Source organism: Myxine glutinosa, chromosome 1 (assembly GCF_964187855.1).
Source record: "Myxine glutinosa chromosome 1, kmMyxGlut1.1, whole genome shotgun sequence".
Classification (NCBI taxonomy): domain Eukaryota; kingdom Metazoa; phylum Chordata; class Myxini; order Myxiniformes; family Myxinidae; genus Myxine; species Myxine glutinosa.
This window is the reverse complement of record NC_136261.1, coordinates 258549755-258568047: the sequence shown is the minus strand read 5'-3', so window position 1 is coordinate 258568047 and position 18293 is coordinate 258549755. Positions and strand designations below refer to the sequence as shown.

Genomic DNA, 18293 nt, shown 5'->3' with positions numbered 1-18293 from the left:
AGAGTTGTGGATGTGGTCAAACTCATTGGTAAGAGGGGACTGAGCTACAGAGGAAGTAATGAAGAAGCAGCATACACACTTGACAATGAGGAGATCGACCATGGTACATTTCTGGAAGTTGTAAAACTACTGCGGAAGTATGATTCCTGCACAGCCGATCATCTCTCTCACGTTGTCCAGAACAGCAAGAAGCAACATGAGAAGGCAAAGAGTACACGAGGTCGAGGCTCCTTGGTAACTTTGCTGTCTAAAACTACAGTGAATTCTGTTATAACAGTTATCCGGGATAAGATACGTCAGTGGATTTCTGAAGAAGTAACAGGCATGTTTGCTGTGGAAATTGATACCACTCAAGACATCTCAACACAAGACCAGTGCTCTGTTGTTCTTAGATATGTTGATAGCACTGGCACTATCCAAGAAAGATTAGTGAGTGTGGTGAAATGTGAGGAATCTACTGGCGAAGCTTTTGTGCAACTTGTTTCTGAAGTCTTGTTAGGACTGAATCTTGACCTCAAGAACTGTGTTGGAAACTCAACTGATAGTGCAGCAAACATGCAGGGGCGCTACAAAGGCTTCAGTACTCTGCTAACTGTGTTGGAAACTCAACTGATGGTGCAGCAAACATGCAGGGGCGCACAAAGGCTTCAGTACTCTGCTATCAAAGGAAGCTCCAATGCAGCTCCATGTTTGGTGCCACGCACATGTGTTAAATCTCGTTGTGACCGAAGCTACAAGTGTTGTGGTGACCTGCGCATCACTTTTCTCACTACTGAATGACATTGCAGTATTCTTTCGGAAATCTTATCAGCGAATGAACATCTGGAGTCGACACTCCACTACTGTGAAACGAATGGGAACTATCGGAGAAACGAGATGGTGGTCAAAGGACGCCGCCTTGAAGAAGGTTTTTGGTTCATTCAACAACCCAAATGGAGCGCTTTTCATGGAAGTTATCACCACTCTTAATGCCATACTAGTTGCTGACCAGATCCAAGCAGCTGTTAAGGCCAAGGTGAAGGGATACATTGCCAGTCTCCTGCAGTTTGAAACAATTCTGACTGCACAAGTATATCTGCAAGTATTCTCCCGCACTACAGCGCTCTCCAAGTATCTAAAAACTGTGCAATTGGATCTGCTGACTGTGCACCGGATGGTGGATGAATTGCTAGAGAATATGCAGATGCTACGGGATGACTTCCAAGCATGTCATGATGCAGCTGCAAAGTTTGTTCAATGGGCTAATGACCAGCTGGATGAAATGGATGTAAATCTTGTTATGGAAGAGTCCCTTCCTATAAAACGGCAAAGACAGCACAAACGTATTGATGGCGAACTGTCCATAGATGAGGCTACATCAGCTTCTGACCCAGTAAAGAAGTATCGCTTTGAAGTGTACAACCAAATAGTGGACACTATTGTGAGCAGCATTGAGCAGCGGTTTGGCAGATCAGCAACATCAACATTGCATGCTGATCTCTCACTTCTTCACCCAAGGAACTTTGATCAAGTACCATCGGGAGCTATGGAAGAGCTGCATAAACATTTGCTGATATTTGATGATGGTGTCACTGCGGAACAACTACAAAAAGAACTGCAAAGCCTTGGAGAACAATGGTCAACACTGAAACAATCAGTAGCAGATGCTTATACAGTGCAGGAGGACAGTGAGTCTGAACAGGACAGGAAGATTCTGTCAAGTACATGTAAGTCATGTAAAGCCTGTTCTCTCTGCTGCTACAAGGTGCTCCTCAAGTTGAACCTCTTCACTGATGCCTACAAGAGCATTGGGCTTGCCTACAAGCTGCTGCTAACGCTGCCTGTGTCACAAGTGGCATGTGAATGGTCTTTCTCTGCTTTGAAGAGAATCAAAAGCCACCTGCGAAGTACAAGGTGTGACGATTTTCAGAAAACTCGTACACAATTATTTTTAGTCGAATTTCAATTTTTTTTTTTTTAAAGACTACATATATAATGCCATTTAATACACTGTAACAAAGACATTTAAAAAATGTAATTCATGTTTGAATTGGGTATAACAATGCAAGTGGGGGGTCTAGCGCATGCGTGATGGCTGTTGGTTACTCGTTGTTAGGCGCCATTTCAGTAGCCATGGAGCTGTAGACGATTGAACATCGCGTCTTTGTTGTTGAGACGTTTATTCAAACGGGTAGTTCGGTGGTGCTTACACAGCGCAGATTTCGTACTCACTTCAATGTTGGTCGACGTAGCGCCGTTCCGTCTCGAAACACAATATTGAAGTGGGTAAAAAAAACTTCAGGACAACTGGATCTGTGAGGCCGGGAGCAGCTCGGGGAGGTGATCGAACCGTTAGGACCCCGGAAAACATCGAAAGGGTTCGACAAGCTGTGGAGGCCAGCCCTCGTCGGTCAGCGGTACGGCACGCTCGCGCTCTACGGATGTCAGACAGATCAGTTCATCTAATTTTGCACTTGGACCTTCATTATCACGCGTACAAAATCATGGTGGTTCAAGAACTGCAGCAGAATGATTTCGTACGGCGGTTTACGTTCGCAGAAAGAATGCTGGAACTGCTGAGGGATGACACTGTTCTCATCATGAGTGATGAGGCGCATTTTCACTTGTTGGGAAGTGTAAACAAGCAAAATTCCCGATATTGGTCAGCAACAAATCCACGAGAACTCCATCAAAGACCCCTGCACTGCGAGCGAGTCACTGTGTGGGCCGGAATAGTCCGATTCGGCATAATTGGGCCTTATGCCTGAATTGAGACAACGTCGCATTGACCTCCCTACAGTTTGGTTTCAGCAAGATGGGGCTACCTGCCATAACTCAAGAGAATCAATGGCCTTATTAAGAGAACATTTTCCAGGGCACCTCATTTCAATCCGTGGGGATGTGGAGTGGCCCCCTCGATCGCCCGATCTTTCGCCCTGTGACTATTTTTTATGGGGTTACCTGAAAGCTAAGGTTTACATTGAAAAACCATGCACTCTTGAGACCCTTTCAGATGCCATCACCAGAGAAATTCGAGCTATTCCACTTGCCATGGTTGAAAGGTCTATGGACAACTTTTCCGCGCGTCTGCAAGAATGCTTGGACAAGAACGGCCGCCATTTAGATGATGTCATTTTTCAAACATGAATTACATTTTTTAAATGTCTTTGTTACAGTGTATTACATGGCATTATATATGTAGTCTTTTTTAAAAATAAAAATTGAAATTCGACTAAAAATAACTGTGTACGAGTTTTCTGAAAATCGTCACACCTCCCTGATGGACCCTGTACAATGACACAAGAACATCTTGAGGCATTCATGTTGATGTCTGTGGAAAAAGGGATCCTGGCCAAACTTCAAACTAAGGATATCATTGATGGTGTGGCTGCCAGAAGCAGCGAACTGTGCAGGCACCTACTCTCTGAGACATGACATGTGCTTGTGTTACTGAAAATAAATTTAATTTTTAGTGGATTTTATTTCGTTTTTTTTTTTCAAGCTTTTAGTCTATTTTCTCAGATAAGCAACATATTAATGAATAATGGGCCGACCTAGGCGAAGGATGCCCGGGCCGGTTTTAAGACCCAGTCCGCTACTGGGGAGTTATCAAAGAGAACACACACACACACACACACACACACACACACACACACACACACACACACACACACACACACACACACACACACACACACACACACACACACACACACACCTGGATTTATGAATGGGTTAATGTTCCTGAACTTTGTTTGCAAGTCGAATTGTTCGTAACTCGAAGATTGCCTTCCCCCCACACCTCTTCCCTCCTATACGCCGTGGCTCATTGAAGAGCTGAAACAGAACGGATATGGACAAAAAACAAAAAGAAGAGCAGAAAGAGGAAGAAACAGCCAAGAATAGAGAAGAGTGACAAAGTGGAAAGTGACATGGAGAAAATACGGGTGTGGACCGAGATTGAAACCCAGGCTTGCAACAGCCAACACACGAGTGTGCAACGAGACGCCCAGTTTAACTCTCATTTGAAGGACGACACACACACACACACACACACACACACACACACACACACACACACACACACACACACACACACACACACACACACACACACACACACACACACACACACACACACACACACACACACACACACACACGGGGTGGAGTTGGAGTCTGGAGGGAAGGAAGGAGCAGAGTTCGGTGGGAGGGGAATGGGTTGGGTAAGGGGCCAGGGGAGAGGTGGGAGGGGCCAGGGGAGAGGTGGGAGGGGCCAGGGTGAGGAGGGAGGGGATGGGGTGATTGGAGGAGGGAGAGGAGAGGGGGGAAGTTCGGAGGGAGGGGAAGAGGTGGGAGGGACCCGAGGTTAACCCAGCGACACCGGGTACCTATGCTCGTATGATATATAATTAATGCTGGGCCGATATCGGCGTCGGTATAATCGGCACAGGCCAATTGGAGTCAGTGTGAGTGCCGATTACCGATTACAGTACTGGACTATATATATACAACCCAAAATTGTCGAGTCACATTCACCCTTGTTCAGGGTGAATTTCAATAAACGAATAAAACAAAACAACGTTGCAAGAAAGATGTTTCAAGGAGATGTGCATAAACGTTATTCTTTAGAAACAGCTGGCAATCGTGTTACGGATCCGAAAATTTTGGGTTCGTAATTTGTAAAACATGTTATATGGCAAACGACTCAGAAATCGGGTGTTATCAAATTTATTTTGCTTTGAAACTCACAAAGAGAACTGAGGTCAAAAGTAAAACTTAAAATCTACTGCACCTCCTTCCTGGTCATACCAAGGTAATGTGTTACCGGAGCAGTATGTCTTGACGTCATACGTTCCACAAAGCTAAAGATTAATTTATTTTTTTCACATTTTTATAGGTATATTAATATAACTATATTGTCATGAAAGCAGATCACACAAAAAGGTGAAAAAAAAAGAGACTGGGTAATCTATATCTATATTATAAAATGAGCTGTGTCTGTCTGTCTGTTTGTTTGTCGTGTTATAACTTGAGAATGGATTAACGGATTTCAGTAAATCCAACTACGGTGGATTTGGGCAACTCCCGGGAATGTTTGTGAGCCAGAAAAAAAAAATGGTTTTTTTTATGGGTACATGGATACACGTGTGAAAACTGCAAATGCCAACACGTGATGTTGGTTATCTCAGCACGGAGAGCAGGATCTTCCAGGAATCCTTTTTTTTTTTCTTCCCCCAGATCAGCCATCACAGCAAACATTGGTATTTCCGTCAGCGAAGCAACGGGTCTTATATTCTAGTAATAATCAAAATAATAATAGTAATAATAATAATAATACAAGTTCCCTTGGAAAGAACTTTGACACAGGAGCAGGCTATTACGCCCATCAAAGCCTGCATTAGTATTGCCAAACAGTGGTTGTTTGTCCATGCTCTGTCCTTTTAAATGCGAAGTGTCAAGCAAGGAAGCAGCTGGTAACATTTTAAATGTCTTTGGTATTACTCTGCGAGGCTTTGTACCACCGATCTTCCAGATTCAGAGCAGATGCTCTGACCATTATGCCACCGAATCTGCTTCAGTTTAATGCGGTTAAATGCGGCCAATTTTGAAAGAAACAATCAATGCTTCAGAAACATGAGCAATGATGATCGATTATGCCAGGAATTTATAAATAGTGAGAAAATTGTTGTGGTTAAGTAGCATGGAATGACCCTTATACCTTATACCACTGTACCTGTGTTATGAAATCAGCATTTATTTGAGCCACAGTAGGTGCAACAATTTTCTTCGTCTCAGGCACAGGTGGGACCCCAGAATCACCCGGTACCAGCGCATGAGGTGCAGATGTGTTCATGGTGTCCTCCATGCCTTATAACCTGCAGGCTCAAACAGCAATGCAGAAGATATTTATTAGGAAGTAATAAAACCATAATAAAATTTTGTTGAAATCCCTCCCTCATCCCCCCCCCAAACATTGTGAACCAAATCTAGGAATCAATCTTGTTTTCCTTCTCTTCCCTTTAAAAGGGACGAGGTCCAACAGTAGTACCAAACTTCTACCCTGCCTTGACCACGATACTCCTCCTCCTCCCCATCTGTCATCAGCCAACTCTCTCCACGCTCCAGCCACCCCCACCTTATTGATATGCTTCCTCGCACAATCTTCCCATCTCAACGAGTCTACCATATTTCCTCATACCTTTCACCCTCGACCTATCAGCTCTCTTTGCCATTCCATATTCTCCCATCTGCACCAATCATCCATTGTTGGATATTAAAACATTCATATATATACGAAAGGTTTTCAGTCATAAGTGTATGCAGGTCTCACTGCGTTGCCCTGATGAGCCCCAAAAGGGCGAAACCAGGTCGGTAACTATGAGTTTTTGTTTGCAAGTATTACAGTATCTGAACTAAGATCTAAATTACGCACTGTCGGGTGGCTCTTCTGGAGCTTGGCAGGCAGAGCACATGTATGTGACGGTGACGTCACAGTGTGCACTCATTAGGCTGGAGAACTTCAATTATAATCTGAGATATATATATATATATATATATATATATATATATATATATATATATATATATATATATATATATATATATATATATGTATATATATATGTATATATATATATATATATATATATTATATATATTGTTACGGACGAGGATAAGATGTTACTGGATTTGCCGAGCGGATGGCCGCCGCGCCCGAACAGTTACCCCGACTAACCCGATTCCTGAACGTTGGCCGAATCGCGCCACAGATATTCAATGGGGAAAAGACTAAAGCAAAGGATGTGAAGAAGAAGAACACCAAAGCAAAAAGGTTGGAAATGCTACTAAATTTATTCCTACTATTTACACAATCAAAGAAACCAAGGAGAAGGAAGGATAATAAAATAAAAACAGAAGAAGAAGCGGACACAGTGAACCTTAGCTTATCTATGGCAGTCTTACTTAGAACCCTGGACAGAACAAACGAAAGACGGACTCACACGAATTGGGAATTTGCAGGCAGGAAGGATCGGAAGGAGGAATGGCTTGGCGGGGGAGGAAGGTTCAGCGGGGATCGGTCGGGCCGGAAGCGGATAGCCGCCGTCAATACCCGAGCTGGGATCGCCAAAACAGCCGCGTTTCCAATCTGCACGGCGAAGCCCCTCCGGTGCACCGTACGCTCTCCAAAGCTGCTCCTTTGAACTCTCTTGCACTTGGCTCTGCGCACTCGGCACTTGCCCTACTTGGCACTTCGCACTTCGCCGCTCTGACTCGCTTGCACTTGATCGTCGCACGTATCTCTGCATGTATCTCTTTGGACGTATCTCTCTCAGGACGTTCCTCTCTTGCTTCGCCCTCGTGCGCACTTCTTTTCCACCGCTTCCGCGCGCGCTCTTTATAACCCCGCGGGCAATCAAGCCGCCGGCCTCTAGAACACGCCCATCGGTGAGCTCGCCTCGGCCCTGATTGGTCGGCACGGCCCTCTGGCTCCGCCCTTGATGACGATGGGCGGGCACGCCCAGGATTCGGCAGCTCCTCCCCCTTCTTCTCCGAGCCGACCTCGTGGCGAATGGAGTCGCGGAGGGAACAGTTGGCAATTTGTTGGAAGGGGAATGTGAAGGGAAAGGGGATCTACTCTTATTTCACTTGGTGCAATGGAGTATTTCAATTAATGGAAGACACAGCCTTACACTAATACACATAATAAGGATATAACTACTGAACAGGGATATATGGTGTCCTTCGTGTATGTTTTATGGAATTAACTACGGGAACGCCCTTTGACCTTTATACAACAACAATTGCAGAAAGGAGGGTGACATTTTACAACAATTCATTACACAACAATAAAAAAACAACATTCTCATATCCACAACACTGCACCCTCCTCCCCTTAGGCATGTCCCGGGCCTATGAACTTTAGCTTTTAGTGTGGCACGTAGGTGTAGTTCCCTCTACATTTAACCTGACCCTGAGTGCGACAGTTTTAAAACATAAATAAATATGTCCCGCTGCTCCATTGCACCCTGCCTAACAGATTCATGCCCACAGCTAACCGAATTGCGGAATGGTCTTCAAACTATACATTTACGGTGGGGCGCATTATTTACAATGACTCTACTTTATTTACAAAACGTAACCCAGGACCTGTGATCGTTCTTTTGGGGGGGGGGGGGAGACAGTCTGACCTGCATCGATGCACCATGAAAGCAACCAAAAACGCACCAAAGCACCCTCAAGCACCACTCGGTGCACAGTCATCATAGTTCATAAAAAATAAAAACAACAAACCCTTGGTGGTGTCTTGCTCTTCGGCTTCCTCTGCTGGCTAATGCTTTCTTCCAGTTGTTGTCATCTTCTTTGCTGGCAGCCTATTTGCAAGAAAATTTGCACAAAATGTGTCCATTTTTTTTTTTTTTTTTAATGGCCCACAGGGCCGACTATGTGTGGTTCACCTGTGCGGCATAGGTGCCCTGTGACCAAGGTCCGCCAGCAAGATCTCGGGCCCTCATGGCCGGTTCCAGCAGAGGGGCCATGCCCCAACTCATGGGGTCCATAAGTGGTGCTCAGCCACAGACATGTGGTCCATAATGTGGTGCATCGATGCAGACAGTTGGTTCTGGGAGTTCCGGGCGCACAATGGCGGACTCCCGCACGCTCCCCTCGGCGCCCAGTGGCGCACAGTCCTCATGTGGGAGACAAAGGGGGGAAAAGACAGATGAGCGAGGGGTAAGGTCACAAGGGTACACATCAATACAGGCAATGCAAGGCAAGGTGCGTATGGAGAAAAGCTCGTCCCTACCGTACGTCACCCCCCCTGTCACCTACACTACCCTTGCCCTTACCCCATATGTACAAAATCTACACATTTACAAATTTGTCACTACTGTCACGTCTCCCCATATCTCTCCTATACCAAATTCGTCACCACAATCCCTCTAACCAAAATTTGCCATCACCCAATTCATCATCAATCCTCATTAGGAGGAAGAGATGGAACACAAAGCACAATGTCACACCCACGTCATGATGCGTCTCACATTCCAAATATTTGCATCAAAATAATAAAATAACAAAACATCCATGGCATGGTGTGGAGTAGCGTCACCTCAGGTGAGTGGTTGTAGATGGTGCGAGGAGATTCTTAATCCTAACTATCCTCGAAATGACATTAACACACTTTACACTACCCGGGGTCTTTCTCTGCCAATCCATTGGCCAACTTACACTATGGGTTCTAAAAACCAATTCCCATTGACCAAACTGTGGTGCTTCTCAATTTGGGGTCTCACTCCCCCGATGCAACTCCCTGTGCCCTTGCACAATTTCCGGGCTGGGTCGTGCAGCTCTCCCAGCAGGTCTACCCACCTGCACACCTCCACCACTGTAGTTGCCACCCGAGCTTACCTAGCTCCTCACCCTAACCTATCTAATTGGGGAAGGCCCCTCCTGGCTCTGTCACCCCTTGGTGCCCTCTGGCACTGGGCTACCCGGGTCCGTCCTCCGGATCCTCGGGCCCCATCCACAACAACTCTACCGGCTCCCAGAGCCCACCTGCGGCCTCACCTGGCCGACATCCTCACAGTGGTGGAGTGCTCAACCAACTACTCATACTAACAGGCTACACGCCCAGCCATTTCCACAACACTAATGCACCCATCCAAGTACCATTCTTTCACCACGCACCACAGATGCCAATATCCAACCACAATTTACCTGTACCCTCTACCTAACACTTACACTACCCTCCCCGGGTATTCGTGATGGGGGTCCATCCTCCTTTCCCCCATCCACACCTTCGCACCATCCACTCCACTCCACAGTTTCCACCATACTCACTCCACGACCATCCATTCCAGACTCCAATTCTCCATCCACCTGTTGTTGCACACCTGTGCAATCACACCTGGTGCCACCTGCACCCTCCTTCCTTCCTGGACCATTTGGGTCAGCACAACTCACATCACTATCACTCACTCAAACACTGCTCCATACACCTGTTTAGTTGCACACCTGTGCAATCACACCTTTTAACCACACACACGGCATCATCTGAACTACCTGTTGACCTTGCTAACTTAGTGCTCCCCGTCGTCCCTTTAAACTAAGCACATACCACGTCATTATCATCCAAACTAATCTACCTGCGTCCCCACTACAGGTATCATTGTCACTACCTAATCTTACCGTTACCTAAGGTCAATCTCTAGGTATCTCTAGGTATATCTCTAGGTACACACTATATCCTAACCCTCCCGGGCTAGTTTTCACTGCCATAAACCCCATAAGTCTAGTGCTCCTTTGCCCCCGATGTGAGAGATGGCAGAGTTGCCATCCCACCACATCGGGTATCTTCCACTACCAATTTTGCACACCAAATTCCAGCTAATTAAAAATTTGCCAATCACTACCAATCATCTGCCAATCCTTTGCCAATCATCAAATTTTGCTTTTTTTTTCTAATTTCGGGTCCAAAACACTATCCTCGTCACACGTCTACTCACTTGAGCCTCTCGGTGCGCCAATTCATCTCTAAAGCTCGGCTTCCCAAAGCCGAGCAATGAATGCGGGTTGTTTGGTGCCGGCGGCTGGATCCGTCCGGCACTCGGTGCAGGGAAGGAGGTTTATCCGGGCCGAGATCCCACGCACCATCCCGGCACAGAGCCGTCCAATGGCCCGATCTCGCCCTGCCGGAACGCCTCAACAAAAAGGGGTCGCCATGACGACCCTTCCTACCGGGCCGCCCGTTCCGCCTAGCGGAGCACGGACGCGGCCGTTCAGAGCGCGGCCCGGCGTGGATCCCGCACGGCGGTTCTTTCGAAACCGCCGCGGTCACAATCCCCGCGGATCCCCGTGGCACGCAAAGCTGCCCGGCACGCACCGAGGGCCCGATTCGGCTATACGTCGCTCTAACCGCTAACCCGGTTAGCGTCGATGCTCCACTTGCATGCTCACACCCCGCAGCCCGTTCCTTGCTCACACATCCAGCCGTTCCCATGCTCCTCGTCTTTGCACCTTCTCTTACACACCCAGGTACACTCATTCCGCTCACAGACTTGGTCACACACCTGACCACCGAACACCTTTGCACACACTCGTCGTTCGCACACCTCACCAACACACCTCTTCACGCTCCCTCCTCGGTCACCTCCTCTGTGACAACCACAGGTGTGCTCTCACTTGCACACCCAGCCACGTGCCTCACTATCAACTCCAGCGTGCATTCCCATACGCGCTCTACCATTCCAGGTGTGCATCCTTCCATTCCAGGTGTACATCCTCTCTCACCTGCCACAACCAACTCACGCTCCGTGTCACTCTCACTACTCTCACCTCCACCCTCGGTCGCGCACTCACCCTTACTCTCGCCAGCGCACTTTCCTCATGCACCCGTCCGTTACACACCTTTCTCGCGCATCCTCTTGCGCACACTCTCCCGTTACACCCTCTGTAACACTCCCCACAGGTGTGCACTCTTTCGTTACATCCTCTGTAACACTCCCCACTCCGCGCTTCCATGTGCCCCCTCGCACACGCGCTACGACCAACTCACTCTCGACAGCACTCTCCCTCCTCGGCGCGCACTTTTTCCTCACACACCCCATAGTCGGACATTCTCGCACACCTCCTCTTTCGCACACCGTACCTGTCACACACTTCACCAGCGGCCTCTCACGAACACCCGGATCCAAATCAACCCCCAAGCCGACTGAAGCTTCCCTCACATCAGATACATTTCCGAATATATCGCCACGCACCTTGGCACCTCATCCCCGTTCCTCCTCTGCCATCTGCAAACTTTTTATTTGGTCAGCAAGTACATCATTATGATTTGAGCACAGACCTTGTACATAATCCATCACCTCCTCCTTTATCTCTTTTTTAGTTTCCCTCCGTCTCTTCTTAATTTCAATCACCCCTTCTTCCACCTCCTCTAATTTTTCCTTTACCTCCTTCATTTCCCGGTGCACCCCCTCTATCTCTTCCTCTAACGCCACCTTAACCGTTTCTATGTGCGTCCTCACCTCCCGGTCCTTCGTCTCCATTACTTCTGTCACCTCGTCCAACCTCGTTGTCAGTCCCTCACGTACCATCTGACATTCCCTCTTCGTCGCTATCAAGTCGTCTTTTAGTTCTTTCTGTGTCGCTTTTAACCCTCCTAGTACCGCAGTGTTCCTTTGTACCTGCTCCACTAACTTCGTCTGTCCCACCGTCAGCTGTTCCACCTCCTGCGTCAGGTCCTCTATGCCCCCTTGTAACTTTGCCGTTCCATTTCTCACCTCTTTCTCCATACGCTTCTCACCTCGCTTTACCTCCTCGCGTACCCCCGAGACCTCCTCGCTTACCCCTCGTCTGATCTCCTCTCCCATTTCTCCCATCTCTTTAATAGATGCCACCTTCATCTGTTCCAATTCATCCCTCTGAGCATCCAATTTAGCGTCTAACCCGATTTTCACCTCCTCTATCTGGTTCCCCATCCGTTTGATTTCCCGGGCGGATTGCTCCCCTATTGCCTGCAATTTGTCGTCCATCCTAGCTTCTAGCCCCGTTAACCCATTCTTCACCTCTTTTATCCCGTTGTCTAACCCCTCAAATTTATTGTCCAACCCCTTTAAATTATTGTCTTACCCCTTTAAATTATTGTCTAACCCCTCAAATTTATTGTCCAACCCCTTTAAATTATTGTCTAACCCCTTTAAATTATTGTCTAACCGTTCACCGGTACCCCTCGCTTCGTCCCTCATTGCTCCCATTTGGCCCCTCAATCGCTCACTATCATCCCTCGCTTCGTCCCTCATTCGCTCACTATCAGCCCTCGCTTCGTCCCTCATTCGCTCACCCATTTTTTCCATATACCCCATCATCTGCGCCGCGAAGAGGTCCAATTTCCCCAGCGCTGCGGTCTCGGCTGCCGCAACGCCGCCATTTTGTGCCTCTTCAACCACGTGTGCGAGGGCGCCATTTTGTGCGCCTGATACTCCCTCAACCACCTCCTCATTGCTCTCCTCCATTTCTTCCCTGTGGTCCTGGGTTACCCCTAACCCATCTTCTAGCTCACCCACCTGCATCCGATCACCTTGATTGTCCATGGCACGACTCAATTTGGGATGTTAAACAAAATTTCGGCCGCTCGTAATTTCGACCAATTTTTTTTTTTTTATGTTATAGAAAATTTGGTTCGGGCCTCGAATCTCACTCCCAGACACCAATTGTTACAGCCAATAGTACAATTGGTGTCCCAAAATTTGGGCTAAATAAATTTAGTCCCAGGTTCGAATCCCACTCCTGACACCAATTGTTACGGACGCGGATAAGATGTTACTGGATTTGCCGAGCGGATGGCCGCCGCGCCCGAACAGTTACCCCGACTAACCCGATTCCTGAACGTTGGCCGAATCGCGCCACAGATATTCAATGGGGAAAAGACTAAAGCGAAGGATGTGAAGAAGAAGAACACCAAAGCAAAAAGGTTGGAAATGCTACTAAATTTATTCCTACTATTTACACAATCAAAGAAACCAAGGAGAAGGAAGGATAATAAAATAAAAAAGGAAGAAGAAGCGGACACAGTGAACCTTAGCTTATCTATGGCAGTCTTACTTAGAACCCTGGACAGAACAAACGAAAGACGGACTCACACGAATTGGGAATTTGCAGGCAGGAAGGATCGGAAGGAGGAATGGCTTGGCGGGGGAGGAAGGTTCAGTGGGGATCGGTCGGGCCGGAAGCGGATAGCCGCCATCAATACCCAAGCTGGGATCGCCAAAACAGCCGCGGTTCCAATCTGCACGGCGAAGCCCCTCCGGTGCACCGTGCGCTCTCCAAAGCTGCTCCTTTGAACTCTCTTGCACTTGGCTCTGCACACTCAGCACTTGCCCTACTTGACACTTCGCACTTCGCCGCTCTGACCCGCTTGCACTTGATCGTCGCACGTATCTCTGCATGTATCTCTTTGGACGTATATCTTAGGACGTATCTCTCTCAGGACGTTCCTCTCTTGCTTTGCCCTCGTGCGCACTTCTTTTCCACGGCTTCCGCGCGCGCTCTTTATAACCCCGCGGGCAATCAAGCCGCCGGCCTCTAGAACACGCCCATCGGTGAGCTCGCCTCGGCCCTGATTGGTCGGCACAGCCCTCTGGCTCCGCCCTTGATGACGATGGGCGGGCACGCCCAGGATTCGGCAGCTCCTCCCCCTTCTTCTCCGAGCCGACCTCGTGGCGAATGGAGTCGCGGAGGGAACAGTTGGCAATTTGTTGGAAGGGGAATGTGAAGGGAAAGGGGATCTACTCTTATTTCACTTGGTGCAATGGAGTATTTCAATTAATGGAAGACACAGCCTTACACTAATACACATAATAAGGATATAACTACTGAACAGGGATATATGGTGTCCTTCGTGTATGTTTTATGGAATTAACTACGGGAACGCCCTTTGACCTTTATACAACAACAATTGCAGGAAGGAGGGTGACATTTTACAACAATTCATTACACAACAATAAAAAACAACATTCTCATATCCACAACAGTGTGTGTGTGTGTGTGTGTGTGTGTGTGTGTGTGTGTGTGTGTGTGTGTGTGTGTGTGTGTGTGTGTGTGTGTGTGTGTGTGTGTGTGTGTGTGTGTGTGCTGGACACTCATCTGTGCTGTTATCAGCTACAATCTCAAGAGGGAGTCAATAATGCTTAATCCTGCTAAATCCTCCTTCACATTCAGAAGTGCTGCCATGGCACAGCTGCAGAAATTATTTAGAGAGACTGCATCACACCATTGAAGACTTTGTGTTCTTTGAGTCCGGGTCAGGGTTCTTCATAGCCAAGAACAAAAATCCAACATGTTCATAAATGCAAAGTTCTGATTCAGCACACTTGGGCATAAAATAAGGCTGGCAGATGATCACATGTAAACACGTGATTACTTGGTCGAAGTTTGGCATGTCATGAGTCCTGGTAATACCGATACTTCTGAATTTCTCTTATTCTGCCAGTTAATGTTACGTTTTCAACACAAAATTTTCACTACATATAATTATGCTGCTTGGCAGACTTCACTACACATAAAGCCACAGGCTGTAATTTTTTTTCACTTGAAAAATCTGTATTGGGAGACACATCAGCATTTGTGCATTTGGCAGCGAGATGACAGATATCTCATGAGCTTGGTTTAGATCACACAGATCGTACAATGCAATGCATCATAGTGTTGATATAAAGTCTACACCCCCTTTCAAAATGTTCACATTTTGTTTCCTTATAGCCTGGAATTAAATTGCATTAAATCAGAGCTTTTCCACCACTTCCAAGTGAAAAACAAATTCTACAAATTTCAGAAAATTAATAAAAAATACAAAATTAGAATATACAACAACAACAACATGCATTTTAAGGCCATTTTCCCTGCGAGAGCGGGGGTTAGCCTTGCGGTCCCAATGACATTCATGACAATCTTCTCCATTTTGCCCTATTTTCAGCATCTCTCCTTGTTAACCCCCTTGCCCGCATTTCTTCTTCCACCATCTTTAGCCAAGTCTTTCTCGGTCTTCCCCATCCTCTACTTCCTTCTACATTCATTTCCATCACTCTTCTCAACCAGTCACTTTCATCCTTCCTCAACACATGATCAAACCATCTCAACCTGTTCCTCTTCACAGCATCAATCACAGGCTCTATTCCCATCATCTTTCGCAATTCATTATTTGTCTTCCTCTCTCTCAACGATACTCCACACATCCACCGAACCATTCGCATTTCCACCCTTTCCAGCCTTCGTTGCTGCTCTACGTTCATTACCCATGTCTCGCTCCCATAAATCATAACACTTCTCACACATGCAGCATACACCTTTCCCTTCAGCTTCAACGACACTCCCCTCCTCATCAGCATGCCACTCAGTTCCCGAAACTTCTTCCATGCACATCACACTCGAGCAACCGTTGCCGAGTCTGATCCACCTTCTTCATTCAGCATGTCTCCGAGGTTGCAAAATGTTTTGACACCTTCCAGCTTCACGCCGTCTCCAAGATCCAGCTCAACATTTCCTCCATCTGCAGCTCCCTCTGTGCACACCTTACATTTGAATGTAGCTGCCACACTGGTTGATGACAAAATTAGAATATCCTGGTTGATAAGTGTCCACCCCTATTATCATCGCAATTGTAAATTATCTCAGGTGTAACCAATCACCTTCAAAATCACACACCAAGTGATTTGGCCTCCACCTGTATTAAATCAAAGTGATTGTGATTTTTCAGGATAAAATCAGCTGTTCCTGCAGGTTTCCTCTGCTGGGTAGTGCATTTCACAGCAAATCCAGCATTATGATGAGCAGGCTGCAAGAGGAGGGGTCCCTCGGTCTCCACCTTGAGCAGCTTGTTAGCCTTGTTGTGTTTGTCCTGCACGTTTTTATTTCCCCCATCTCGTCTATGTGTTTATCTTCTACTTTTGGTCTTGCTTGTCCTGTGTTTTCATTCATCTCTCCCTTCTTGCTTTTCCCCGGCCTTCCTCCTGTCTGGCGACCTTGGCGACCATTTGGTCAGACGGTTTTGTTGGATGCGTTGGAGTTCAAGACAGGATTTTCATTGGCTCATTTCCTCCGCCCGTGGGTTTGATGTGTCTTTCCAGTCTCGTGGAAGACTTGCCTAGTTCAGGGTGAGATGGACTGCCACTCAGTCAGCTGGATACCTGGCTGATTGGGTGGTCGAGGTACTGATCATGTACTGGTCGAGGTACTGGTCGAGGTACTGGTCTCTGATCATGAGAGGGTACGAGGAGGAGCTTGATCCGCACAACTCTGTGACAGTCCGCACACATCTGCCTCTACAATGAGTGCGTTTCTGATTATGTTCAGTATTGGTTGTCTTGTTTTGTTGATGTTAAAAGCCCACCACGATGTTCCGGGTCAAGGATGGTGGTAGTTACCCACATTCCTAAAAAAATTAAAAAAATAAAAAATAAAAAACCTTTAGAGGCCATTTTTCCCCGCAAAGTGGGGGTTGGCCTTTTTCGGGCACCGTGGTTGTTGTTGTTTTTGTTGGTCCCCTTTTTGAAGCAATGTTTTACGGCCGGATGCCCTTCCTGCCGCCAACCCTTTTTGTCGCCTTTTTCGACAAACAGGGAATTACCAGTGAACTGGTACTCAATTAGCCGACCTCGGAAGGATGACAGGCTGAGTCAACCCCCCTGGTGTTAATTCAGCGATCCACCGGGATTCAAAACCCAGGATCATAGGATCCCAAGCCGGCACCCTAACCGCTAAGCCAACACCAGGCTAGTTACCCACATTCCTAATGGAATTATAATTGTGATGGACAGTGGGGAAGTGTTTTCCGTGGGTCAGCCAAAAGTATGCCGCAGGTGCGGACAACTAGACCACTTTGTGTGGCCAGTTCGGGCATTTGACTGTACTTCTGAGGTTTGGTGCAATATTTGCAGTGCGATGGGGCACACGTTCCACTCCTGCCCGCAGAGCTACACAAACAAGATGCATGTGTCTGTGGGTGGGAGTGGGGGTGTTGACCCTGGAACTGGCAGAAGTGCGGTGGCTCGTGTGCCTGTTCCTTCTCCCCCCATAGTAAAGGAGGATGGGAGGAGGAAGCAGGAAGCAGGAGAGAAAGTGGTGGCCGCTGCGGTCCCCTTGGCCCAGGCAGAGCACAGCCAGATGGTGGATGCAGGGGTTCCGTTATTGTCCTCCTTCGCCTCTTCCCAAACACTGGAGTCGGAGGAGAGAAAGGAGGGTGCAGCGGCACGGCATGTTGATGCGGGATCACTGGAAGTCGAGCCCTCAACGAGAGCAGGAAAGGAGGGTTACAGCTCCTCCTCGGACTACGAGAATAATGCCTCAAGTGGCTGAGAGGTGAAGAAATGCGGGAGTAGGGGCCGTAACAAGGTGAAGGCTCCAGTGAGCGAAGGCCTCTGGCCCATTTATTAGGCCAAACGACTGAGGGTAAAGGAGAAGGACCTCAATGAGGTGAGAAGGCTGCCCGGGCCCTCAAGTAACGTTGGAGGTAGAAATCCAGATGTGGCTGTGTGAGCTACCTCCCGCCCTCTCCACTGTCCACTCTGGGTCCCACTTTCGCTCTCCGTGAGGATGCTGCCCAGGCCCCAGCCCTAGCCCCCTACTGGAGGTGGGAAGGAGTGAGCTTTGGGATTTTGGTTTTTCTTTAGATGAAATGAACTTATGGTGGACTTTTAGTTATTTTTATGGTTATTTATTTGGTTTTGATTATGGCTTTAGATTTCTAGCTTGCTGTTTTGATGTTGTTCATTTTTTACCATTTTTGTTAATAAAAAAGGCTTAGACCATTAAAACCA

General features: G+C 47.4%; 1 protein-coding gene across 4 annotated transcripts in view; it reads right to left on the bottom strand.

Annotated features, from left to right (window-relative positions):
* The window catches only part of AQR (aquarius intron-binding spliceosomal factor), a 172743-nt gene that overhangs the window by 145097 nt on the left and 9353 nt on the right, over window positions 1-18293 (bottom strand). The window contains exons 1-2 of one of the 4 annotated variants that reach the window (XM_068103359.2): window positions 15980-16074; window positions 5717-5858 (exon numbers count right to left, since the gene is read on the bottom strand). In XM_068103359.2, coding sequence (XP_067959460.2) covers window positions 5717-5848 — 132 coding nt within the window. In that variant the 5' untranslated portion in view covers window positions 5849-5858; window positions 15980-16074. Of the gene's footprint in view, window positions 1-5716; window positions 5866-8438; window positions 8563-15979; window positions 16075-18293 lie in introns of those variants that run through there. The other 3 variants (XM_068103358.2, XM_068103356.2, XM_068103357.2) reach the window with 3 other exon arrangements.